A 26,344-nucleotide genomic window follows, 5' to 3' on the forward strand; every position below is an offset into this window, starting at 1 on the left:
TACCGGGTGGTGCTCAGAAACTAGATGACCTAAGTCGGCTTCCTGTTAGGAGCACAGCTTCCTTTGGCTTGGTGTCCCCTGATTCTCTGGATTCCTGTGGTGGCTGGTGGGAGAGAGTTCCTAGTCAGTGCTTGTCACTCACTCGCATGCCCTCTTCAACACTGTGCTTCTCTCTCAGTGCATGTTTATCTCACTAAGTTCTGCAGTGGTTGGGGGGCAGGGTGGGGAGAAAGGTCCGAGTCCTATGGAGATGCCCAGATGCCACCAAGACATCTCCTTAAGCAAGGGACAGGAGGAAGGGAGAGAAGGAGGGACGGAGGGAGGGAGGGAGGGAGGGAGGGAGGGAGGGAGGGAGGGAGGAAGGAAGGAAGGAAGGAAGGAAGGAAGGAAGGAAGGAAGGAAGGAAGGAAGGAAGGAGGTATAGAGACAGGCCAGTCTTTATGGAAATGGGGTAACTTAGGTGGTTGTATTCAATTTAGTTCGGACATTAAACGAATTAAAATGGACACGTTCAAGTTATGAGCCTTGCCTCATCAGCGCTATAAAAAGCCTTCCAGCCGGACTGTAATTTGACTCTCCTCCCTGTAATGTTATGCAATATTCCTATGGTTACAGAGCCCAAAAAAGTGGAAGCTAATGATTAGTTTGCTAAATGCGGTTCATGGAACAGTTCACAACTCCCAGACCTGCCAACGGCTGCTGATGTCCTTGCATGTTCCCCTTTCTGGGGTGGAAGTTGGATCGTTCCTCAGAAAAATGTACAGTAACGTTTGTCTTGAATCCAGAAACCAAGGAGGGCAGCAGTGCTCATGCGCCTTGGGAACAGAGTGGGGGAAGGTCACAGCGCCTGGATGCCTCGGGCTTCAGCAGTCTGTGTCCATGTCTATCTGCAGGATGAAAACAGGAAGCCTCAGATGACAGAGAAGGAAAAGAATTAATGTCTCAGGGACTGGGGCACTAAGAAAACAACATTTTTAAACCTTTAAGGACATTTGCCATAAGAGAACTGGGTGGGATTTACTGTTCTATGAATATGCTTCTTCCTTGTTTTTTTTTTTTTTTTTTTGCGTCAAGAGTCTTATCGCCCTTGGTCACGTGTGAACAATGCACAAGCATCCTGCCTTTATGAGCTACAAAGTTTGTGAGCTAAAGCCCATCTCTGTTTCATCTGTAAATATATGTCAGTGGAAGAGCCTGCACAGGAGGGGCCAGCTGCAATTGTGTGTTCTTTCTTAAGAATTACAGGTTAAATCCTTAAGCCATTCACAAGTATTTGACCTCATCTCACTAGCATGAACGTGGGTTCTTTCTCATCAGACAGAACAGTATGCCTGGTGACTCATCTCCTTTCCCAGTGGAGATGCACTTAGCCCTGTAGGCAGAAACCCTTACTTGGCTTTCAGTCTTCGGAACTATTGAGAAAGAGCTAGTCCGGTTTCAGTCTCTATTTACCTGACATGTCATTTAAATATCAAACTGGAAAACCAGATCTAAGTCACCATGTATCTTTTCTTACTCTTTCAAAAGGTGGGGAATATGAACTAGGGACAACCAAATAAAGGCACATCACTTCTCTGTAGTCCTTGCCACTGGTTCAGATCTGAGTCAATCCAGCTACTGTGAACTTAAGGGCTTGTTCGAATAAAAAGGCATGCCTAGGTTCACGTGCAGAGCCTGTCATCCAGAACCATTCTCTCCCTCTCTCTTTTCTGGCTTTGTTTTGGAGGCTTTCTATGAGATTCTTAATGGTAGCACTTGGCACTTACATAACCTTCTCGAATCAAGCACACCAAACGACGCCTTGTCTCCAAAAAAGTCATGAGCTTGGTGACAACTTGAGTAAGGCCAGTCCTGAACCATCCCTGAGTTGGTTCATGGTACCCTGAGTTGTGCCTTTGAGCTGTCTGTCCTGACTTCACTTCCCAACTGTAGATGGAATAATAAGAGAGGGAGTCCCAGTGAAGAATGAGGTACTGTGCAGAGCAGGAAGGGAATGTGAGCTGGGCTGGCTGGGCACGGCTCGGTCTCAGGGCTGCTTGTGCAAGGGTGGACTTTGCCTCCACACACCTAAAGGCTCTACTATCTCCATGTCCTATATGTATGTGGCCTGGCCTATCTTGCCCATGACAGTGGTCTCTGATGGCCCATGAGGCTGTTCATCCTGCAGTTCTCTGCCTTTTATTCTCAGGGGTCTGTGGGCTGCTCTGAACAGCTATGTGAATTTTCTCTGTCAGTAATGAGATTACTTAAAATTCATTTGCCTAAAGTTACATGCAAGAAGAGGCCAAAGAAGAAGTTATCCAGAGCCAGTGAGATTATGGTGGGACTCATTGTACTTAAGTCAATTGAGAAAAAAATACTGTAAAAATGATGGAATCAAACCATACAGAATTCAGAAAATACAAAAACCATAGTTCTTACCACTTTAACACAATCATTATTAGAATTTGAAACTGTTTGCCATCAGCTATTTTCTATGTCTCAAAAATGTTTGAATCTTGTTTTTTTTTTTTTTACTTGACATAAAATACAAGCATTTTCCATGTCATAAGTCATCAGTATGAGTGTAATGTTAAGTTTATAAAATGGCCATGTAATATTCCATCAGGGAGATATACCGTAATTCACTTAGCCACTCTCCTCTGGTTAAACATTTAGGCTGCCTCTTGCTTTCCTTTTCCCCACTGAAGAGTGTGTGTTGTACATGCCTGGTCTGCACCTTGATGCATGCTTTGTTTTATTCTCACAGGCAAAATGGTGAGAAATGGAATTGTTAGTTAGCAGGATCCAAGTGTTTCTAGACTCTTGATGATCCATATTGTCAAATTCTCTTTCAATCTGTCGCGTTGATATCAGCTGCCTCTAGGAATTTATAAGCCGAGTGCCTTTTCCATATTCTTCTAACAACAGATATTTGGATGTTTAAATGTTTCTCTTATGCGATAGGCAAAATAAATATCTTATTTTTTAACTTGAATATTTCACTTTTCTAGTTAGTGATGAGGTTGAGTGCTTACGTGTATGAACATTTGCCACTATCACTTTTTCATGCTTGGTTTTATTCATTGTCTTTTCTCCATTTTAGACCCCAAAGCAGCTTCTGAGACAGAAACTGATATCTGTGCCGAATGGGAGATAAAGACTGTCACCAGTGCTCTGAAGACCTACCTGAGGTAGGGATTTCCACTTGGAAGCAGCAAGCCACCTAGTTAGCATGTGGTCAGGAAGAAAGCAGTCTGATTTGCAGCCTCCAGAGAGCTGCTGGGCGGGTGTTTGAGATGTGGAAACTGCTTCTGTGCGGGAGCATTAAGTTCAGTGGGTCAGGCCGATCGTAAATCGCCCAGGGTTGATGGGCTGTCACTATGCTATGGTGCCATGAGTGATTTAGAAAGCCATGCTCTTAATGAGATGTATTAAGCTGACTAGCCTTAGTCACACCCTAAACTGTGGCCTTCCCTGAATGATCTCTTATAAAAACAAGAACTGATACATCACTGGATTGAGCAGACTTGATCATATACCCAGTTTATTACAACGGTTTGGAGCTTTACACACACACACAAACACATATTGCTTATATTGTTCCTTAAACATGAGAGGGTAGATGTGGAAAAATTGCTATTTGGGGAGGAGAAAGGAAATAATTACCTTGTACTATTATATACAGTTTCATTGGTCCCCTCTGTCCCTCACTCAGACTGTTGGCTTTCTGCTTACCACTACCCCCACCACACCCACACAGACACACAGACACACAGACACACACACACACACACACGAGACCCTGAAACTTACACTTAGGAGGAACACTGTAATTCTGTGCTGTGGTTACCGGGAGGATGGCTTCTAGTCTCACACAGAGGAGAAGTGGAATCACATGGACTGAGCCTCTATACAGCCTTAATGAGGCCTGGGTAGCACAGGAGGTCACAGAAGGGACTTGGTAGTGCAAACTTTATTTGGGACATTGTAACAAGGAGTGACTAAGAGTTGAGCTAGGGAAGCTAGGGTAGCCGATAGAATGAAATTGAACCACAAATGATGAAGAGTCTGTTTGATTCTAACCTGGAGTATCAGAAAAAGCTCATTTGTAGTTTGTCAGGTTCACACTCCACTGGTACAATGTCCTATAGCCCACTGATACTGGGAAGTAATAATCTTCTTGGAAGCAAATTGCCAATAAACATTTTTTATGGTGTTTCTAAGAAGCTCTGATTTCAACAACAAGCTTCTAGAGAGATGAGGGCTAAAGGCAGCTAATGCAGATATGCATACTTGTTTCTCAACATGTCCTAAAGCGCTCTTGTTCGTGGATGACTAACAGAGTGAAAGGAGGTCTGTGGGTTTGGCCCGTACTTCTGCATTAGCTCTCGATGCCCATTAGCTCTTGGTGCCCTGCGACTGATGTGTATGTAGCTGGAGCTATCCACTTCCAAAAGAGAGGAGGGCAGACAGAGCCTTGCACACGCCAGTAACCCCAGCCCCTGGGAGGCAGAAGACAGTGAGTTCCAGTTCGGCCTTGGGCACATAACAAGATGTGGTGGCAAGGAAACTCTGAAAGTGAGGGTCTCAGGTGCAGTGCCATGTGCCTTCAGTCCTGCTGCTACACCAAGCTGCTGTTGTGTCTCTGCGTCCTGAGTATTTGAAAGGTGCCATGCTGTTTTGCAGTATTCAGGGTACTGCTTAGCAAGAGAGATCATCGCACTGTGGAACTGACGTGTCTGTGTCTATATATTTTTATTCTAGAATGCTCCCAGGACCCCTCATGATGTACCAGTTTCAAAGAAGTTTCATCAAAGCAGCAAGTAAGCATCTTGTAGTTGAAGTTTCAAGGAGAAAATAATAGATTTTTCTATTTCAAGGGACACTCAGAACCCCAATATAAATACTACCTAGCCTAGTCACAGACTGCATGCGAAGTGTCTGCCTACAAAGCTTATGAGACTCTGTCACAGACCAAAAAATGAAATGAACTCAAGACTGCCAGGGGCCTTACTAACACTACCGTTTCACAGTAGAAGAGAAAAACTTAAGAGCCAGTTTTCTTGGCTAGAAGGGAGGGGAGGAGAAGGAAAAAGAGATGAGACAGAAAAGCAATTTTGCCTTTCTAGTTTTGATAATTGGTTTTTCTTCCCATCCTTAAAGTAACATTCTGCAACATGAATTGGACATTGGACATCTCCTAAAGTGAGCAGTGGAAGTGTTTCCTTGAGTTTGGCACCCTTTATGTGACTTCACAATCCTTTTCCCACCATGTCTTCCATTGAAAGGCTTCTGATCATCCTTTGGCTATATCATCTAGGTTCTTAGTTCATATTACTGTTATTGAAGTACATTGGGATTAGGTTCAAGCTACCCTAAGTATATTGGAATCTGTCTACGTGGGGCAGACCTGCAGTAATGTGGCAGTTAGATTCTCTATCAGATTTAAACCTGGCAGAACCGCTCTTGGTATTATGATGCCCATAGCTTGTGCCTCTCCCTGGATACTTTTAGCCTTTAGGGTTTGTTTACCCTGGTAACTCCTACTGGCCTAGTTTTATAGTACCTAATGTTCCGAGAGCCTTATGCTTGATCTTGTCCTCACCAGCAAGGAATAGAAAGGCATGGGAGAAAGCTAGGAATGAAGGTGGTGTGTATGTGAGTTCTTTCTCAAGAGAAATTCCACGCCCATGTCAACCATTCTCTAATTAAACGTCACATCAGTTCTATAAATAGATATGGTGAGTATTAGCCATTTATTTCCCAGAGAAAACAAAACCACTTCCCCAATTTGAATCAAAAGGTAGCAGGCTATAGAGTGACAGAAAGATTTGAATGTTCTGTCTGCCACTGCATTCTTCATACTCCGAAGGTGTGTTACACATATTGTGGTGTGTGTGTTTGTGTGTGTTTGTGTGTGTGTGTGCATCTGGATACATCATTTTGTAACACGAGACCTTGGTGATGTTCACATAAGATCTGTTTACCGCTTCACAAGTGCATAAAGTTCCTTCTTTCCTTGAAATGAAGTTGGCCCTCGAGGGAGCCAGCTGCTTCGTGTTTGTTCCTTCCCTGGGTGTGCGGTTGACCAGCTCCGTTTCATCACAGTCATTAGTTGGATGAACTCTGATACAGAGAGCACACTGAAAGGCCTTTAGAGCCTGCCTGCCCCACTGGTCCTGGGCACGTACACATGACAGGGTGGTAAATCCTCAAGCACATCTTCCCTGTGTTAGTGCCAGGGCTTTAGTTCCCCCTGGTCTTGTCCAGTAACTTAGCTGTGACTCCAATACAACATTACCCCTTTTCTTCCCAGAGCTGGAAAACCAAGAGACTCGAGTGTCTGAGATCCATAGTCTTGTCCATCGGCTCCCGGAGAAGAATCGGCAGATGTTGCAGCTGCTCATGAACCACCTGGCCAAGTAGGTTCCTCCCCCACTGTTGCTCTTTCCTTACCCGGGAGAGTGCTGGCCTCCACAGGAAGTCAGTGCATGTCTCTCTCACTGTTACAGCAGGTAGGCTGGAGGCCCAGGAAAGAAGTTTGTGCAGTGGTAACTGTAGAGAACACATTTAGCGCCAGGTATCCCTTGCCAAGGAGCCCGCAGAGGGCCACAGTGCAGCTCACCAGAGCTTGCAGGGGGACTCTCCAATCCAGAGTATGTCAGCCATTATTCCTGGTTACCATGAAGTTTTGGGGGTTCATATGTTCTTTTGATGTCTGAGGAAAAGCAATATGCTGTGTGGTTACAGAACTTGGATTTGGAGCAAGAGTGCCCTGATTCCAGAGGTGTCTGTTCTTAAACCACAGTCAAAACACGGGTTTCCCCACTGCTTCAGTTCCCCATTCATCAAGTGTGGAAAATAGACTGTCTTCATCTATAAGGCCATTGATTTTCAAACTTACCTTATTAGAGAACAGGGGACTTATTTCTGGCAAATGTCCTCCTGCCCTGCAACATCACCAAAGTGTTGAGTAGCCCAGTTTTTGTGCTAGAAGTTTTAACAGCGTTGCGATGCTTTTGAAATTTAGTGTTTACTGTTGCCTCACCTGTTTCTGAATAATCTTGTTGAGTTGGTTTGTGTTTGTTAGTCATTACCTGTATGCTATATTCTGACCTTTCTTTCTTGTTTTTGTGTTAGTCATTACTTGTATGCTATATTCTGACCTTTCTTTCTTGTTTTTGTGTTAGTCATTACTTGTATGCTATATTCTGACCTTTCTTTCTTGTTTTTGTTTTTTTTCGAGACAGGGTTTCTCTGTGTAGCCCTGGCTGTCCTGGAACTCACTCTGTAGACCAGGCTGGCCTCGAACTCAGAAATCCGCCTGCCTCTGCCTCCCAAGTGCTGGGATTAAAGGAATGCACCACCACGCCTGGCTTGTTCTGACCTTTCTTAAATGGAGTATTCTTTATTATAGAAAGATAGTGGTGGCGGGGTGTCAATATGTAGAGTTTACTCAGTTCATTAAGTCCCATACTTTCTGAACCGATGTGCTGCAAATCCACTCCTAGCCAGTGGTTTGCTTGTGCCATTAAGCCAGACCTTTTGGGTAAGCCGATGCCCATTTATAGATGATTGTTATGGTTAGTTTTCCTTCATCTGTTAAGCACTTGGTATTACCTTCCATTGTGGGCACACATACATATACCATAAAGGTTTACAAGGCTGTTAAAAAGAACCAAGAATGTTTTGTGCATGGGTGAGAAACCAGTGAACAGAATCAAGGACTTATCCATTATTGATCACTTGTGTGTGTGTGTGTGTGTGTGATGCCATATCTGGACTGCATATTCAGAAGTATTTAGGAAGCATGGTCCAGGACATGCAAGTTTTCAGGGAGAATGCCTCCAGAACGTCAAAAGAACACCATGATGTTTGCTTAAAGTAATGGGAGCACGGGCTCAGAAAGCAGCTCCCGGTGTTCTCAAGCAAACTTGGTGCTTGCTCCATACAACCCAGAGTTGAGCATTTGCTAACCTAGAAAGTTGGTTTCTGTCATCACAAACAGAAGTTTGCATACTTGAGGTAGACATGGAAATACGAGGTTCCAGGTGCACTCTCTGCTAAGGGTGTGAGGGGTGCTTGTGACTCTGCATCTTCAGGTGGCCGTGAAGCCTGCTGAGAGCTGGTAGGGGAGAGAAGGACTGGACACTAGCTGATGGCTGCTGCTTTTCATTGCAATCAGCTTAGTTGGAGCTTAGTTGGAGAAAAAAAGTTAATGATGATCCATCAGAACCACTGAAATTTTCCAAAACTGAAAATTTTCCATTTATAAATTGCCCCAAGAATTAATATTCCTTAAAGAAGAAAACAACTAAAGCAATAAAACAGAACAGTCTATATTCTTAATACAACTAGAGAATATGCAAGTTGTGCCTGTGGTGTTGACTTCTTGCCTTGTTTTCCCTGACCCCTGCCTGGGGTTATTTATTCCATGTCTGGAACATTTTGTGTTACGTGGTGATGGTTTCCTTGGCCTTCTGACATTATTACCTTGTTCATTTAAGCATCAAGATGTCTACCAGTCACCTAGCTCCTGCACCTTACTGTGGGTTAGGACTGCTGAGGTAAAGCAGTGCCCTTAGTCCACAGAGCTTGCTTCCAGATGTAAACTGGCCCTGAGTTTTCATTAGTGCTCAGGGGAGTTCTCAGACCATAGTTGAACTGTGCTCTGCTTACACTACCGGCCTTATTTTAGAGCCCAGCTGTAAGGGAAACTGAACTTGGGGCAGGAGCTTTGTTTAATTCCAGTGTTCTCAGGTTCAGACTTAGTCTAGGGCTGGCCTGGGCCATTGTTCCCTCTCCACTCTCTTAACGGTCAGCTTCCTTCCTAAGTTTTGGTTTCAGAGCCTGACTGCTGGAAAACCCAGTGTTTACTTCTCTTGTTACCTACTCCCTGCCTGGAGATCTCAGTCTGTGGTTCAAACTCGGGCAATATGTGTTATAGCTGTTTATTTTATATTTTATAATGTTTTATATTCATATAAAATTTCTAGGAATTTTATATTTAATATCAAGAAAAAATACATTTGGGGAATTGGCAGAGGTTTCTAAGGAAAAGCTAAAACTCCTGACCTCTAAAGCAAAATTATTACTAAGGTCTATCCAAGTCAGGAAAGAGGTTGGGTCTGTTCCAGACCTCAGGGGGAACATCAAAATTACAGACAGCCATGCGCATGTTTGTGTTGATCCATCTTAAATCTGCTATGATAATTAGATGTTTTCTATCTGTGCCTTGGGATCCAGTGTGCAGTCTGGAGTCACTTGCCTGCACGTATGCTTGGAATCACTGCAGATGCTTGTTCATGCTGGCACTGCTGGGCCATACTGAGACCCTTCTAGTAGCCTCTACATTTCTGGGTTGTTTTCCAGATAGCTAAGGCACAAACAGACCTCTGAGACCCACTGGCCTGCAAGGGAGGCCATAAAGAAAGAGTTCTGAGGAAAGAGAGATGGTACTGAAAAGGAATATGAATTGGAATTTTGGAGTATATTAATGATGGAAGAAGCAAATTGACTCTTCAAATATAAAAGGTGCCATTGTTGTCATTAAATCGGTCTTTTAAAAAATCTTGACTTGATTTATCCAGATATGGTATTAATTTGATCTCTAAGCACATGGATTTATTTTAAAATAGCACTCAAAACGTTTTCACTATGAAGGAAGTCATGTCCAGCTAGCTTTGGATCTCTGCAGTTCTCCTTCCTTAAGTGTCTCAGTTTTCTGATTTGTGTGTGTGTGTGTGTGTGTGTGTGTGAGAGAGAGAGAGAGAGAGAGAGAGAGAGAGAGAGAGAGAGAGAGAGAGAGAGAGATTGATTGATTTTTCTGTGTTTTCACCAGGTAGGTGTGGGGGCAGGTATGGCTCTAAACAGAAACAAGAAAGAAAATTCCTGATCTTATAATGTTATAATTGTGGAATTAAAAAAAAAAAACAGTGGATGAGTAATAAACACAGACTTCATGGTAGTTTCCTAATGTTTACATATTTGATGACTCCAATTATGTTGGCGATCCCCACACTTATCATTCACAGTGGCTCATCCTTAACTTTATTACAGTGTCTGTGCTCTGTAGGAGGATTTCAAAGCATTCTCTATATATCAGGGGTCACTAATTTAAAAAACCCTTTCGGGGCTGGTTTTCCCAAAACACTTCCTAGGAAATAAATCTTACCCTTTCATTTTTGATACAGTTCCACTAGTGTGGTTGTGCCCACAGATCTTGTTACAAGAAGATCTTGTGGTGTTTAGGATGTTTTAAGATTCAGTTAAGAGAACACCTAATTCAAAATGACTTAATAAAGGGATCTATTATGTCCTTACAAAGATCCTGAGAGCTGGTTAATTTGTGGTTTCTGAAAGATCCAGGTCATTTCCGGCTCAGCCAGCCTCCTCTTGAGGTCATGAGATGTTATATTGTATCCCTGCACATCAGTGCTTAGCAGAGGCAGAAGAAACTGTTTCTTCTTGAGCCTCTTTAGGAGTTACAATGATGATCCCCAAGATCTCCACAGACTTGACCACACCTTCCCTGGCCCTCTTGGTCCAAAGCAACATGAGGAGGTTACAACAGACAGGGTTTACCAGAGTTGCCAAGGGAAGCACAGTCTCTAGAATGAAAACAGAACAGGAGTTTTCTGTAGGCAGCCGCATGTACGCAGCTCATCATGTCTGCTCCAAGGAGCCTTAGTGAAATAACAGTGAGCAGATGTTAGGTTCACTAGAGATCTTCCTGTGGTGTGATGACTCATCGGGACACGTGGGACCAAATGGCCAATTTCTGTGGTTTTGGCTCATGTATACCAAAGTATGAGATTTGGGGTTAAAAGACTAAGAAAGAAGGCAAATACAGCTCTGTGCTTATGCCCCTCCCCCAATTCCTGGTTATTTTCAGTCCCGTTATTATCTGATGTTTATTTTTTGATCATCTGTCATGTTGTAACTTTCTAAAAGGACAACAGTCTAACAATTACAGGGATAATGAAAGAAAAATGTGGGGCATTTTCTTTTTGGCAGACATTTCTAAGGATCCTATGACTGAAGCCTGAGAACTTGCATCCTCCAAACCAAGAAGGAAATATCCAAGTTTCTTTTAGGATCTAGAAGCAGTGGGTTGAGTTCACATAGAAATGTCATGGTTACAAGCCAAGGTAGGCCTTGGCTCCAAAAAGGGTAGCACTTAATGGTTAAGTAGCATTCGATGATATTCTTAAAGGGTCAGAAATAAAGGAGAGGAGTACTATTACACAACACTCGTACCTATCTGCCATAGAACTCTCCTGTGCTCTCTCCATCCCAGGCTTCAAAGATAAAATTCAGAACGAACTGTTAGCTACATGAGAATTGCTAATGTTTTCTTCGCCACCGATGGTACTCAGAAACAAACATCTGTGAGAATTTGCACTCATATTCACTGCACTTAATGTTTCTCATGCAGTTGCTGCTGGAGACGGATGCTCCTGTGGTTTCTCAGGCTGCTGTCCATCAGCCATGTCCCCCATCTCCCAAACCTATGTTCTCTCTAGTAGCTGTTAGACACTCTACTGCTGCCATTTGTGGGACTGCATGGCTGCTGGGCTACTGCTGGTTGTGGCTTGATATCCCGTGGAGCCATATTATGGCAGCTAGTCCCAAGCTGGCCTCACACTTGCCATCCATCCTCCTGCCTCAGCCTCAAAAGGGCTAGCATTATAAGCATGTGTCACCTGGCCCAGCTAGTTCTGATTGAACCACTTTATATTTAAATCCACATAATTCTTTCTATTTTCATCATTAACTCCCCAAACTGCCTGTCTTTCCCAGGCTTCTTACAAACCCCTTCCCTGATTGTACTGGCCAGTTCCCCTCTAGTGTACAGAGTACATAGCCCCTGTAGGTAGAGAACTCAAAACACTTTCTGTTCCAGCATATGATTCATCTGCATAAAATACAAAATGATAAAAACACCAAAAGCAGTTTCTCCATTGCCATTATAATAAAACCCACTATATTGTCTTCATTCCCTTTGGACTTTGCCACCCTGTCTGTGTTTCTTCTAATCACCCTTGCCTCTATATTATGGACGGCACTGTAGCCAGCACTGCAGGGTAATGGTTGCGCTGAAGCATGAGTAGTCTGTTGGTCATTTCTCAAACATCCCTGTTCCATCTTTCCCCTTTGACAGTCATTTCCTCACTTCTAGAATAGCCGCTTCATATCCTTTGCCTGCTCTAGGCTACCTCATTCAGCTTCGGCAGAGATCACATGCTCCAATCTACAAGATTCCTTCCTGCCTCAGGCTCCTCTCACTTTCCTGAGCTGCCGTTATCTTCTCTGTTTCCCCTGTTATGTGTATCACTCTCTGCCCATGGCACAGTTTGCTGAACATCTCTCTCATTTCTATGAGATCAGAAGCTTCCAAGGGATGTGCGGTCCAGCTCCCTTGACATTTTTTCTTACCCAGATATTACAAACCAGCCTCTAGCTGGAGCAGCCCACATGTGTTCTGTCCTGTGGTACATTGCTGGTTTAAAAGTTCGAACAGGTTAGACACTTTAAAAGGGGGTAATTTTACTTGGAAAAAAATCCAACATCTCTGTTAGCAGCTGGCTAGAACTGAGGAGAAGCCACACTATCCGCCAGGGTGTGTGTCTCCAGTTTCCCATGGTCCTCCACGGCCCTGTTGTGTCTTGTGCCTGGCCCAGTTCTTATGCCTAGCACTTCCTGGTCATAAGGCAGGTGTTAGGGTTTACTACCAGTCTGCTTATCTGTAAAGATAGAGTTTGGGGATAGGCGAGGAGAATTGCTGCCCTGACTGCGTCCTTTATTCTTTTCCTGCTATTTATGATAGGTCAGAGGTCCCTGCAAGAACCTAATGATACTGTTTCCAATAGGTTTCATTTTTTCCAGTTTACAAGGCAGGGAGACATTGTTCTATTCTGTTTTGTTTGTTTTAAGACTAATGAATCTCAAAAGAGCCTCTCAGCTATTTTTGGTAGAGCCAAAGGAAAACCTGTTTAAAGGGACACAGCGGAGAGAACAGCCACATAATTTAAAGCAAACAGACCGCTGTCACTTTAAATCAATGGAAATGCAGGAGTAATCATAGGTCAATCCTTATTTAGCCTACTTGCCAAACCGGCAGCCTAAGAGTTTCATGGTCTGTGGCCTTCAGGATTAGGGTAAAAGAAAGATACAAGTTAAGTCTCTGTGTATGTACGTATGTATGTATGTATGTATGTATGTATGTATGTATCTATCTATCTATCTATCTATCTAGTCTGAAAAAGAAAAATCAGCAAACTTTTCAGAAGTCACCTTCCTCATTGGTCTTCCACTCACATTTGGACTGATTTTTTTCAGTGACTTTCTTGTCTCATAGTTTATCTTTTCTTAATTCAAGGAGTAAGCCTTGGAATTCCCTCTCACATTTTAGAAAGGATCCCCTCTTTTACCTTCTTGGTTTTCTGCTAGTGGTCTTGTAAAAGCAAGAATAACAACAACCTGCTGCCTTAGTTCCTTCTTTGCCAAGCATAGCAGAGCCCGGAGTTCTGCACTGACCCTGGGAACAGTGATGAACTGTCCTAAGGGGAACTGAAGGCCTCTCTTACCCAGCACCAGCACACTACATTGCATGCTGAGTTTTTGTGAGCTTTTGTTTGCTTGTTTGCTTAGCTAGGTTTGTCTGCCCAGCCTGGCCTCAAGTTCCCTGAGTACCTAAGAGTGACCTTGAACTCTTTTTGGGGGGCAGTAAAGGTACATTGAGACAGTGTCTTATGGAACCCAGGCTAGCCTCAAACTTTCTATGCAACCAGAGATGACCTTGAACTCCCAATCCTACTGTTTCTACCTCGCGGGTACTGAGATTATTGGTGTGTGTGATTATATTTGGTTTACTGGTGACCAAACCCAGGGTTTTATGAGTGGTAAGCAAGCATGCTATCAACTGAGCTATATCCGTACCACATAAAATGCTTTTTTTTTTTCTTTTACACTGAGTGGTTTCTCACCAATTCTTCAAGTAGTTGTGGTTCATATGTGGTAAGGCAGACTTGTAGGAATTTGAAGTTCATCTGTGGGCATTGAGAGCACAGGGATTAAGAGAGAACATACTGGAGCCAGACTGCCTGATTCAGCTCTGTTCTCTCCTATAACCTTGCAGGAATCAGTGGCTACCCCCAACCTCTCTGTGTGTATGAATGAATATATGGTGGTGCTAGGGATGGAACCCCTAAGCTATTTCTGTGGCTCCATATGGCCTTTCATTGTATCCTAAACACTTAAGCTAGAACATCCTCTAACTCAAGTTGTGCAGCTGTAGCCTGATAACACATAGTTTCCTGACCATAGTCCCAGACCTTCATAAACTCTAACAGCCAACACAGAGAAGCATAAGCCAAAATGTTGTCAACGTACACGCAGCACTGAAATCAGGTTAAAGCACTTCAGTGGGGAAGCCTGCAGGCAATGGGAGGTAGTACATGGGTCGGCCGTGTGAGCCCAAGGTTCAGTCAGTATGCAGCCACATTTTAAAAAGTCCAAGAGCTTGGGCATGCGTTGGCTACAGAACCTGTATGCTCAACTCCTACTGTCTCTATTCTACCTGAGAACTACTAGTAAATCCATTTTTTTCTTAATGGGAAATCCAAAGTAAGGCTATAATAGTACCTGCTGTCCTGGAGTTGTGAGAGTTAAATGTATAGAAAGCTGTGTTGAGCATATGGAACATCTGCTGCAGATGTCAGCTCCTTCAGTCTGAGAAGTGCGGAGACGGCAGGAAGATGGGGCGGTTACTGAAGCCATTAAACCCAAGCCAGTTGGGTGACTGTTATCGACTGGATGGAGCTTTCTTCACAGTCACATTGTAAGGGAAGACTGTGGGGCTTGATGCTGACAATATCACACATGGCCCCTTCTGCCCGAGAGGGTGTCTGTCTGCCTGTCTGTCTGTCTGTCTGTCTCTCTCTCTCTTTCTCTCTCTCTCTCTTTCTCTCTCTCTCTCTCTCTCTCTCTCTCTCTCTCTCTCTCTCTCTCTGTGTGTGTGTGTGTGTGTGTGTGTGTGTACTCTGTTCTGTTTCTTTTCATTTGGGTCCTGGTGTGTATTTAGGCCAGAGGGCTAAGCGTCTCACTCTTCCTAGCGAAAGATGAGCTAGCCCAGTGCCAGCTGGGAGAAAGAGCTGTTATATCTGGTTTCAGGTCCCACCTTGCCCCAGACCTCACACTTCTCTGTGAAGATTCAGGGCCTTCAGGCTTCAGTGCCAGGGAGCCAAGCACCTGTTCATCAGAGCTAGCCGAACAGAGCTGATTTCCATGGTGGCTCTTGCTCACTCACCCCTCCCGCCTCGTGCTTCTTGGTGTCACAAGGCTGATTTCATCTCAGAAGCAGCTGTGTTTACTGAAGTTTAATAATTCTTAATTTCCTGAAGGGGGACACATTATATCACGAAGACTCATCTTAGTCGGCAGAATCTGGAAATTTCCACCCTTCTCTGTGGTATTTGAAATGTCCCTGTTTGTGGAGGACTGACTTTCTTTCTGCAGGATTCTCTATCACTGCCCTGTTGGATATAATCCTGTATTAAACATTGCTGTAGGGTGTACAGTGCATCCTCTCTGCTGCCCAGCCTACCACCAAGCACAATCTTTTTAAGTCATTGAAATTTCCATGTAGTTGCAAGGAAGCTGTCTATGTGCATGCATCTGTGCAGCTTCATTCTCCCTTAGTAGATGCTTTGTCCTTTTCCCAGTATAACTCATACAAGGTGAGGAGAAAGGCTAAGATATTGTGAATGGCCCGGTGAACCCTCTCTGCTTTGCACAGGACATTTTTTTTTTTTTGAGCAGTGCCGCATCCTGATCTTGTGTATCCAAACTTGGAATATAAATATAAGCCTGTTTTTCCTCATCCTACTCAATGGGTGGGAAAGGAACCCAAAAATAATTGGTCTTGCCAGTATACTGCAAGGTCTTCCTGTATCCTTGAAGATACACACAATTGGGTCCAACATTGTTAAAGTCAGGCACAGTGAGAAAATAGAACATCCTTAGGGTCCCCAATGAAGGAGCTAGAGAAAGGACCTAAGGAGATGAAGGGGTTTGCAACCCCCTGGGAGGAACAACAATATGAGCCAACCAGTACCCCCAGAGCTCCCTGGGACTAAACCACCAACCAAAGAGTAAACATGGTGGTACATGTGGCTCTAGCTGTATATGTAGCAGAGGATGGCCTAGTTAGTCATCAATGGGAGGAGAGGCCCTTGGTCCTGTGAAGGCTCTATGCCCCAGTGTGGGGGAATGCCAGGGCCAGGAAGCGGAGTGGGTAAGTTGGGGAGTGTGTATAGGGGGGAGGGGATAGAGGGAGGGTGTTTTTCAGAGGGGAAACCAGGAACGGAGGATAACATTTGAAATGTAAATAAAGAAAATATCCAATAAAAAAAAAATAGAACATCCTAGGCCTCAACCTAGAGGTGGCATGTTAGTTAGTTAGTTAGTTAGTTAGTTAATTAGTTAGTTAGTTTGTTTTTTGTTGTAAGCAAGAAAGTGTAGCTTTAGGTAATTTAAACTGTGTTAAAGAAGGAAGGCTACTGGGAGGTTTCTATGGCAGCAGCAGCAGAATTGAAGAAGCAGAGTTGAACCTCCAGGTATTACAAAGCACTCTCGTAATTCCTGTGCGAGCTGGCATCACTCTGTGTTTTCCTCAGCCACTGCCTCTTCTTTTCCAGAGGATTATCTTTGATTTTAATTCTCATTTGTCAGAAGAAGTAGATTCACTCAGAACTTCTCCAGGGTTCTGCCACCAGATTAGTACCTATGCCTGCATTTGTGCCAGCCACCCTGCGGCCCCACCTAAAGGTGGTCTGTCACTCTCCCTCTGTGACTGTAGAGCCAGCCACTTGGGACTGCATTCATTCAGACTCCTCTCTAACACTCTCTTCCTCCTGTCCTTGAAGCTTTCACATTGACACATATGTGTGAGATTCCCTCAGTTCTTCAAAAAGTAAGAAAACCAAAACTTAAAATCGCCTCCCCAGCCCCATGCCCCCTGTAGACAGCGTCCCACTTCTCCATGCCCTTAGAGCTTCCAGGTAGTTGTCTGTGCTCACTGCTCACAAGTCCCACCTTGCTGTTCGTTCTTCTTGTACATACTTTCCTACCCAGGCTTTCCTACCCAGGACTCCAGGGAAGCACCGTGTAAAATGTTGCCGTGACTCTGTGCAGCTGAATCAGCCTCATCAGACTTTCCTTCTTTATTACTCCTTCTGCTCTGAATTCAAGGCTCTGCCCCCCCACCCCCACCTCCCCAAGGAAGCTTGAAGAACATCCATCTCGTGCTTTTCTCAGTTGCTGTTTCTCAGTCTTGGTTGCAGTGTCCAGGACATAGCCCTTCAGCTCCCCCTCCCTTGCTTCTGTCCCTGACGCCAAAGGACTTCCTCAGTTGGTTAGAGAATTGCATCCTTCTGTCCCAGCAACCCCCACCCACCTGCTTTACTTAATTTTTCCCCCATAGCATGTGTCACCATTAAATACGCTTTGTATGGGTCTTACTTGGTTGTTTATTATTGCCATCTTCTCCTGAACCATGAGCTTCGTGAGTTGGCAGTGTCTGTCTGCTCTGTGTCCTTGGCATCTAGACAATGCTTTGCCCATATACTTGGTGATCATTTGTTGAATAAATAATGAGAGAGAGAGAGAGAGAGAGAGTAAAAAGTATCCAGGGGAAGTGTCAGGGGTCACCTGTTGGAAAGCTGACTTTGCAACGTCTTATCTCCACCCACCTTTCTTCTCTGTCTTCTCTGGGATTTGCCAACCCATTGGCAACTGTGTTGTCCAGGATGACGGATAACTAAGATAATCTCTGATGAAGGAGGCATGGGCAGAGTTAAATGGAGAGGAACGCTTGGCTTTCTGCTTCACTTGTAGTTGTCTATTGTAGCATTTGCTGAGGCTAAGGCACATTGCTAAGTATTTCTTTCTTTCTGGTAATAGAGGAAATCTTGTCCTGACTGGCTTTCTCCTCCTGTTTCTTTTCAAACTCATTGTATGCACAGTTTTGAGATAGTTTACCGATCCTTCAGTTTTTTCAGCAAGAAAATTAGAAGGCTTTTTTTTTTAATTTAAAAAAGTCTCTCTCTCTCTCTCTCTCTCTCTCTCTCTCTCTCTCTCTCTCTCTGTCTCTTGTACATGCATGCACGTGCATGCATACATGCACACATACACGCAGCACTCCTTGAGTACAGGTAGCTATGATATTCTAACTTGGGTTTTCTTCTCTTGGCTTCTTTATTTTGGAATTTTTTATATAATAATCATGTGTGCCATTTAAACAGTTGTAATTATGTTTAATGAGAGGAGTAGACTCTGACTCTGACCCCTTTTAACTTGGGAGATATCTATAGCTTCATGTAGTAGGACTGGGTGAGACGGGGACAGGACAGTCAATCTCTGGTTATTCTCAGACAGAATCCCTTTGTCTTCCTTGTCCTCGTCCTTTGTCTGTACCTTGGCCAGGGAGTGGGCTGAGAACTAAGCAGTGTTAGAAATGGGAAAGAAAACCTTGTAACTTAGGAAGATTTGCCCTCTGTTTGCCTGCTTGATTTATCTCAATTAGTGTTACCATGACTATTAATTATGCCCGCTTCTTTTTCTGACTTCTTTAGCCATTAGTTAATATGAGTTCTGAATAACTAGTTTCAAATTAAAGTAAAATAACAATGAAGCTGTACTCCTCCTTGGTTCCATTTCTTTTGGTCCTGCTGATAGATACTAACAGGTCTACTTGCTTTTTATCCATCCTACACTCTGCTTCTTGTCCTGGCTAATGAGTCCTTTGCTTTTCTTCCTATCTACTTCTCTGTCAGGCCAGCTAGAGCAGGGATTGGAACCCCTGCTGCTTGTGTTGGCATGACCTATAAGCTAAGAATAGTTTTCTTTATTTTATAATAATTTAAGAAAACTATAGGAGAACAACATTTTATGATACGTGAAAATTATAGAAAATTCAAATGTTAGTGTTTATAAAATTTTACTAGAGCACAGCCTTGCTCATTGGCTTCCATATTATATTGTCTGTGGCATCCTTTAAACTACAGCGAGGGGTTAGAATATTGTAATAGAAGACATATAGCCTGGAAAGACAAAACTACTTTCCAACCAGCTCCAACCAGTAGAAAAAAAATACGTATGCTACAGGTTCATTTTTCATTGGATGCCTTGTTGCTAACCCTCATCCTTGTTGCTAACCAACACCCATCCAGAAAGGTTGACTTGTTTATCAGCTCTTTGATTGACTGATTGACTTACAGCTTCCAGACATACTATGCTATACAGGTCCCCAAAGATTAGCATCAGAGACAACGTATTCGCTCAGAGGGGAACCAGAGTCTGTCCACAGATAAACTGCATTGCCGTGATAGATACCAGGGCTTAGGTGTGAGGTACATGGTGTAAGAGTTCAGGTAGGGAACCCAACTCTACTTGAGAAGGCAAGAAGCAAAGACCACACAGTGGCAGCTAAGGCTATATTTTTCCTCTTGGTTACTTTTAATTATAACATTAGCATTGCTCTAATTATTACCTAGAACAAGAGTTGTCATAATCTTAGCAAGAATTCCTTTAACATTTCAAATGTGTATAACAATTACTGTTCTGTTAAGAGGGCCACCATTTTACAGAGCTACGTAAATAAGCATTGTATGTACTGATTAGAGTTTGTGATCATCAAAATATGAAGGTTGTTTTTTTTTTTAAAGAGTCCTTACTGTTATCTACTTAAGAGATGAGACAATAGACTGTTAGCTTGAAATTTACCGCTTGAATTTGTTTTGATGGTTTTTAAAAATGTATCTTGGCTAGCTTACCATTTGCCATACCACTAGAGATAGTCATATATGCATAACAATCACTGTTCTGTTAGAGGGTCAACATTTTACATCACTGTATAAATAAGCATAGTGTTGACTAGGGCTTTAAAAATATATCTTGGCTCATTTAACCTTGACCATACTACTAGGGTGTGTGTGTGTGTGTGTGTGTGTGTGTGTGTGTGTGTGTGTGTGTAAGTGTAAGTGTAAAAAGGAACTCACTAGGCCCATTAGAGACCCTCAGTCACAATGTGGCAAGCTGAGCTTTCTAATTTTAAAGAGCTCCCATTTGATTCCATTTACACTGACGTCTTAGTGCTGCTGCTAAGGACAATAGTGACCAAACACACACTTTGAACCTTGTTACTGGATTTACCTTTTAACCGTTTTCTCTTTTCTGTAGTTGTCTATCTGTCCTTGAAATACTCAGAAGGGACTAATGTTTCTCAACATAATGGGTAGAAATTCTTCCAGATTCTCAGCTTTTCCCCTGTTCTGTCCAGCCACCACTGCAATCAATGACTGATTCATTGTGGGGAATAAATTGTCAGTATTGAGAAATGCATAAACTCTGCATACTTCTTCAATTCTTTATTGGCCATCTTCCCAAACCACACAGGTGTGAGAGGGTGTGTACAGTATTGGTCACTGCAGGGCTGTTTAGAGTGTACAAGGAGGAAGCAACTCCAGGTGCCTGTTAACGTGGAAGGGGATAAATAATGTTGGCTCTTTACAAGGCATTTGAAGGAATGAATAGCACTTATGTTAGAAGTTAAAATGAAATGAAAAACATAGGCTAAAAAGGCAGATCACTTAGATACCATTTTTGGAAGTTCTCTGTCTCTGTCTATCTCTGTCTCTGTCTCTCTTTCTTTCTAGTCTCTTTGTCTTATCAGATGTCTCTAATTGGACACACATATACAAATTAGTTTTAAAATATCAAAAGATAATTCAAAATCATAAACATTGATTGTACTGTTGCCTTTATAAAACATATGGACAAGGTAACTTTACAGAGGAAAGGATCTATGGTCTCAGGTTCCTGAAGGAGTGGCATAAGAGCCTATCATGGCAGGAAATTGTGGTAGCAAGCATGGTGGCAGGGACAACAGAGAGTTCATGTCTTGAGCCACAAGCAGGAGGCAGAGAGAGTTCACTGGGAATGACATGTCTCTGGAACTCCATAGCCTATATTGCAGTGTCACATACTGTCTCCAATAAAACCATACCTTCTGAGGCTCCCCACACAGCACCACCAACTGGAGACCAGAGACATTCAAATACCCAAGTCTATGGTGGGGTGGGGGGCATCTTATTCAAAGTACTACACTAATATTCATGTTAATGTTTTCCCCTGGAAGTCAGAGGGAATCATTTATACATGAACACGTACTTGAGAAGTTTTAGCAAACATGTGTGTGTGTGTTTCAAATTATCTTTCTGTCCATCTTGCTTTAGTGTCTTTTTTAAGAGTGTTAAGTTTAAGAGAGTGGGTAATTATCAGCCAACCTGTGAGATGATTAACCAGGCTATAGGAGTTAGGGTGGAGGTTGGTGGAATGTATTCCAGGATGAGAATTGGAACAGCCTAGCTTAAAGCCTATGGAAATGAAGAACCAAGAAACCAAGGCATCAAAGGGGTGAGTCTCTTCACAGGATTCATAGGGCTGATGTTAAGCCACCTAGAGAGAGATGACATGGAAGCACCATGCCCCTTTGCTACATGATTCCAGGTAGGACTCTGGCAGATCCTTTTTATCGCAGAGTGTAGACTGGGAAGCCTCTCACAGATATTAGCTCCCCTGGGGCTGAGCAATAGCAAACACAACACTTAGAAAGGGCTCAGTGCTCCTAGATGCACAGGTCACCCCCTCTATAGTGTCACTATTTCTGGCCAGCATCTTTTTAGAGGACAGGTCTGATCTTTCTGAGTGGTATGAGGAATTTGGTGAAGTAAATTGTATAGTCAAAGAGAAATCTCAACCCAGCCCCAAGTAGGCAGAAGAAGGGAATCCTAAGTTCCAGGCCAACTTGGATTATAGAACAAGACCTAGTCTAATACTAACAAGGAAGGAAACAAAATAGAGAAGTCTCTACCAGATTCTGGGAGTGCGTAACTGTCTAGATCACCTAGCAGACTGGGGCCAAGCCTGGGATTGAGGGGAAGTGCCTGCTCTCATTGATTAGACTCTTGTTTTCTTTGCTCCTCTATACACTTTTCCCCATCTAGCACTTGCTTCTGCCTTTAAGCCCTGATTGCTTCTTTCCTCTCTTACCCACTCTCATTGTGGGGAATAAATTGTCAATATTGAAAATTGCATAAGCTCTGCACACTTTTGCAGGTCATTATTGGGCATCTTCCCAAACCACACAGGTGTGGAAGGGTGTGTACAGTGTTGGTCACTGCAGGGCTGTTTAGAGCATACAAGCAACTCCAGGTGCCTATTAACGTGGAAGAGGATAAATAATGTTGGCCTCTTTACAAGGCATTTGAAGGAATGAAAGGCCAGTTAGCTTTTCAATACCCTTAACCTAGCTGCTTGGATGTCAGTCTTGTCCTAGCTGTCTTTGGAATAAGAGATGGAACTCTTAGCTCTTCCAGTCCCACATCTGTCTGGAACCTGCCATGCTCCTGCTTTGATGATAGTGGACTGAACCTCTGAGCCTATAAACCAGCCCCAATTAAATATTGTCCTTATAAGAGCTGCCTTGGCCCTGGTATCTGTTCACAGCAGTAAAACCCTAACTAAGACAGAAGTTGTTACAAGGAGTGGGGCATTGCTGTGATAGGTTTGACCATGCTTTTGTTTGGAAGAATGTGGATTTTGGGACTTTGGATATGGAAAACAGTGGAATCCTTTAGGTGGGGCTCAATGGGCTATCTTAGTAGGAATATGGAAGACTTTGTTGGTAAGAGTGATTTGAACTGGGTGGACCTAGTCCAAGAGGTTTCAATGAAAAATTTCAGTATGTGGTGTAGAGACTGGTTTTTGTGGTATTTTGATGAAGAATGTGACTGCTTTTTGCCATTGTCTGAAGACTCTGCTTGAAGCTAAGATGAAGAGATTCATATTAACTGCTTTGAAAAAGAAAACCTCAAAACAGTCTGGTATAAATTTTGTGTGGTTACTCAAGTTCACTCTTATGAGGAATGTTTTAATAAAAAGGAGTAAGCTGAGGAAGGAAAAATACAAACTATATGGCTCAAGATTAAAGGGGTATCAAAAAGTAGAATGGAGCTGAATCCTATGGTCCAGGAGTTAACAAAATAAGGGAGTGGTAATCTTGAGGTAAGATCCCACCAAACTAAACTTATGCATTTGCAGTTGAAGAAGGGATAATATTATCTAAGCATTATTATGACCTGGATAGTGTTTTCATTTGTACTTTTAGTCTGGAATGAACTACAATCCAGAAATGTGGGGTACATCTGGGGTGATCCAGATCTTGAGGCAAGAAAACACAGGTTTTTGATCTGGTTCTTTAGGAACAGTGGCCATGAAAAGCTTAGGTCCAGGCATGGGGGTATACACCTTTAATCCCAGCATTACAGAAGACAGAGCCATGCAGATCTCTAAGTTCAAGGTCAATCTATAGGGCAAGTTCCAGAACAGCCAAGTTTAGGCAGTAAGGGAGTTGGAAACAGAAAGCTGGTTATAGAACAAGAGGGCCCTAGCTAGCAGCAGAACTCATCAGCTTCACCATGTGGCTCTGGCTTTAGAGTCAATAATAGAAGGGACTACTGGGACAATTGATGTTAGTTAGCTAGAGCTAAGAAGTTAGTGGTGATTAAGAAGAGATCAGCATCACTGAGGTGGAATTTTCTGGGAAGTGTCTTCTGAGATAACAAAGAAACTGTGTTCCAAAGATAACCAAGTGTGTATTCATTTTGCAGCTATATTTGATAATGTTTAAGAGTCATCCAGGTAGTACTGGTTTTGAAGGTATGAAGGGGTCATGAGAGCAACTGAAGCTTAGCACTGTAAAAGGCCAGGGAAGGCCCTTGATAGAGGTATAGCCTCAGTTGCAGTTGATGGCCCAGTGGGTATCATGCAAAGAAGTTGAGGCTTGGGACCATGAAGAGAGCCTATAAGAGGCTATTGGGGAATCCTAGTTACAGCAGAAGACTCCAGAGTATTGGAGATGCCACTACCATGTGGTGGTCACTAAGAACAGCAGCAGCAGTGGAATAAAGTCAACCAGAGCCTAGAGTTCTACAGAGGGCAGAGCTGGAGATGTCACCCAAGCCCTTTAGAGGATCCCAGAAGATCATGTGTGGATCCCAGACATTGGAAGAAAAAAACCGTAGTGTTGAAGTTGCCTTGGAGACCTCAAGATGTTCTAGATGCCAAAGCAGTGGGATAGCTACTTAGAAAAGCTGCTAATAGGGAGTGGAACCAGCCTAGTAGGAAGAAGTTCATTGTAGTTAACAAAGATGAAAAAGGAATTGGATATCTGAAGACTGCTTTGATGTAAGACATGGACATGCAGAGTTTGGAGTTTGCCCAACTGGTTTCCTGTCTTGCTTTGGAGATTCCAGTTAAGTGATTAGATAAATCTCAGAAGAGACTTTGAACCTTGGACTTTTAACATTGTTGAGACTGCTATAGACTAGGAGGACTTTGGAAGTTGGACTAAATATGTTACTATGCTCTGGCTGGGTATGCCTCCCATAGACTCATGTGTTTAAATAAGACTATGGTGGCCAGGGAGTGTAATGTGATGGTTTGTATATGCTTAGCTTAGGGAGTGGCACTATTAGGGATATGACCTTGTTGGAGTAGGTGTGTCACTGTGGGCATGGACTTTAACACCCTCAACCTAGCTGCTTGGAAGTCAGTCTTGTCCAAGCTCCTTCTGAACAAAAGGTGGAATTCTCAGTTCTTTAGACCCACATTTACCTGAGTGCTGCCCTGTTCCCACTTTGATGATAATGAACTGAGCTTATGAACTTGTAAGCCAGTCCCATCTAAATGTTATTCTTATAAGGGTTGCCTTGGTCACAGTGTCTATTCATAGTAGTAAAAACCTAACTAAGACAAATATCAAGTCTTGAAGACAAGGTCGAAGTCAAAGAAAATGTCAAATCTGTAAAACACAAAACAAAGCAAAACAAAATAGGGGAAGAAAAGACCATGTAGGAACTCTGGCTTGAAGCTCTGTTTCCTGTTAATCCAGTTTGTCATGTGACTGACAACTCTATGGGGCATAGGGTTCAGTCTCTAGACAATTTAGTGTTGATGCTCAAATGGAGTATGAGAAGTAGTCCTGGCTCATCTCCAGCTAAGTAAAGTTTCTAGATTGTTGCAACTGATCTTCAGGTGATGGATGACTAGGGGATGTGAGTCTAGGAACCCTACTTGAAGATTCGGGCAGAAGGTGGAAGACAGGTGCACATCATGTGGTCCTCAGGCAAGTGCATGGCACGGGTTGCTAATGTTAGTCTAGTGATCCTTCTTGGTCATGCAGGTAGGTGGAGTTGGCATCTGACTAGAGAAGGGAGCAAGCATACACAGGGGGAATGGATGGAGATGGTTGGGTTGGTCAGAGTTGTAGTAGGATTTCATTCCTACTGCTAGGGGGTTGGCTAGGAAGCAAGGGCCTTCAGGGAGTTGGAGAGGTAGCTGTATAAATTGAGCCTCTTGAGGAGGGCATGCTTATTAGGGGTGCTGGAAGGCAGGTGCAGGGAGGAGTTCGTCAGGCAGGATACAGGATACTTTACAAGTTCTTAAGCATAACGATGTAGGTGAAAGGTTACTTATCACATTTGGACATTAACAGCTAAGTATTTTACCATATTCTTTTCAAAAAAGTTCTTCACTGTGGAATGTGCATTGTATTGGTCAGATGCAGTTCCTATGAGTCTTAGCAGAACATATTCAACAGTTAATGGCAGGCTTGATGTTCTTGGGGAAGCAAGAGCTAAAGTTTTCTTTATTTTTTTAACCCCCTTAGAAGATATATTGTTTTCTAAATATGATAGGTTCAAATTATTAGTGATCTGAGCCATAGTCAATATTCCTTTGGGAGCTATATAACCATTTAGGAATAGTACTAAAACCCTGACATATGTGACTAGATCTCGCTGTTCTGTCTATCCCTGGCAGGAACTCTGTTGGCCAAATACATGGGGTGTGGGAAATACATTCTCTCTTTTCTTAGCTCAAATGTAGCATAACCCTTTCCTGTCTTGTATTTTGGCACCGCCACCCCCGTCTCTCTCTCTGATAAGAAGACGCTGTGATACTTTATATGCAAAAGACCAGTTTTAAGTCATCTCATGTAGGAGATGTACTGAACTGTTGCTATGCAGTGTCCAGTGGCCTGTCTCATGGATGTCTCTATCTGTGATGTTATCAGTGTAGCCCACTGGGAGATATTCAGAGTACAGTGAGAACTTTAGTTAGGTGGGAATTCCATAGCCAGAGAAGATGCTGTTAATGACCTAGCTGGCAGGGATGGGTTGCTTTTCATGAAGACTTAAGATCATACTGTAACCACATTCATTATTCTTTATCATTGAAG

The 26,344-nt window shown here is 43.1% G+C and overlaps 1 protein-coding gene across 5 annotated transcripts in view; it reads left to right on the forward strand.

Moving 5' to 3' along the window:
• Window positions 1-26,344, forward strand: part of Arhgap26 (Rho GTPase activating protein 26) — a 386,814-nt gene that overhangs the window by 247,270 nt on the left and 113,200 nt on the right. For all 5 annotated transcript variants that reach the window (XM_021150730.3, XM_085833661.1, XM_021150728.3 and 2 more), the window contains exons 15-17: window positions 3,086-3,173; window positions 4,747-4,805; window positions 6,299-6,404. In XM_021150730.3, the coding sequence (XP_021006389.1) occupies window positions 3,086-3,173; window positions 4,747-4,805; window positions 6,299-6,404 (253 nt within the window). The remainder of the gene's footprint in view (window positions 1-3,085; window positions 3,174-4,746; window positions 4,806-6,298; window positions 6,405-26,344) is intronic.

Source organism: Mus caroli, unplaced genomic scaffold, assembly GCF_978045245.1.
Source record: "Mus caroli unplaced genomic scaffold, Mus_caroli_1 scaffold_19, whole genome shotgun sequence".
In the NCBI taxonomy this organism is placed as follows: domain Eukaryota; kingdom Metazoa; phylum Chordata; class Mammalia; order Rodentia; family Muridae; genus Mus; species Mus caroli.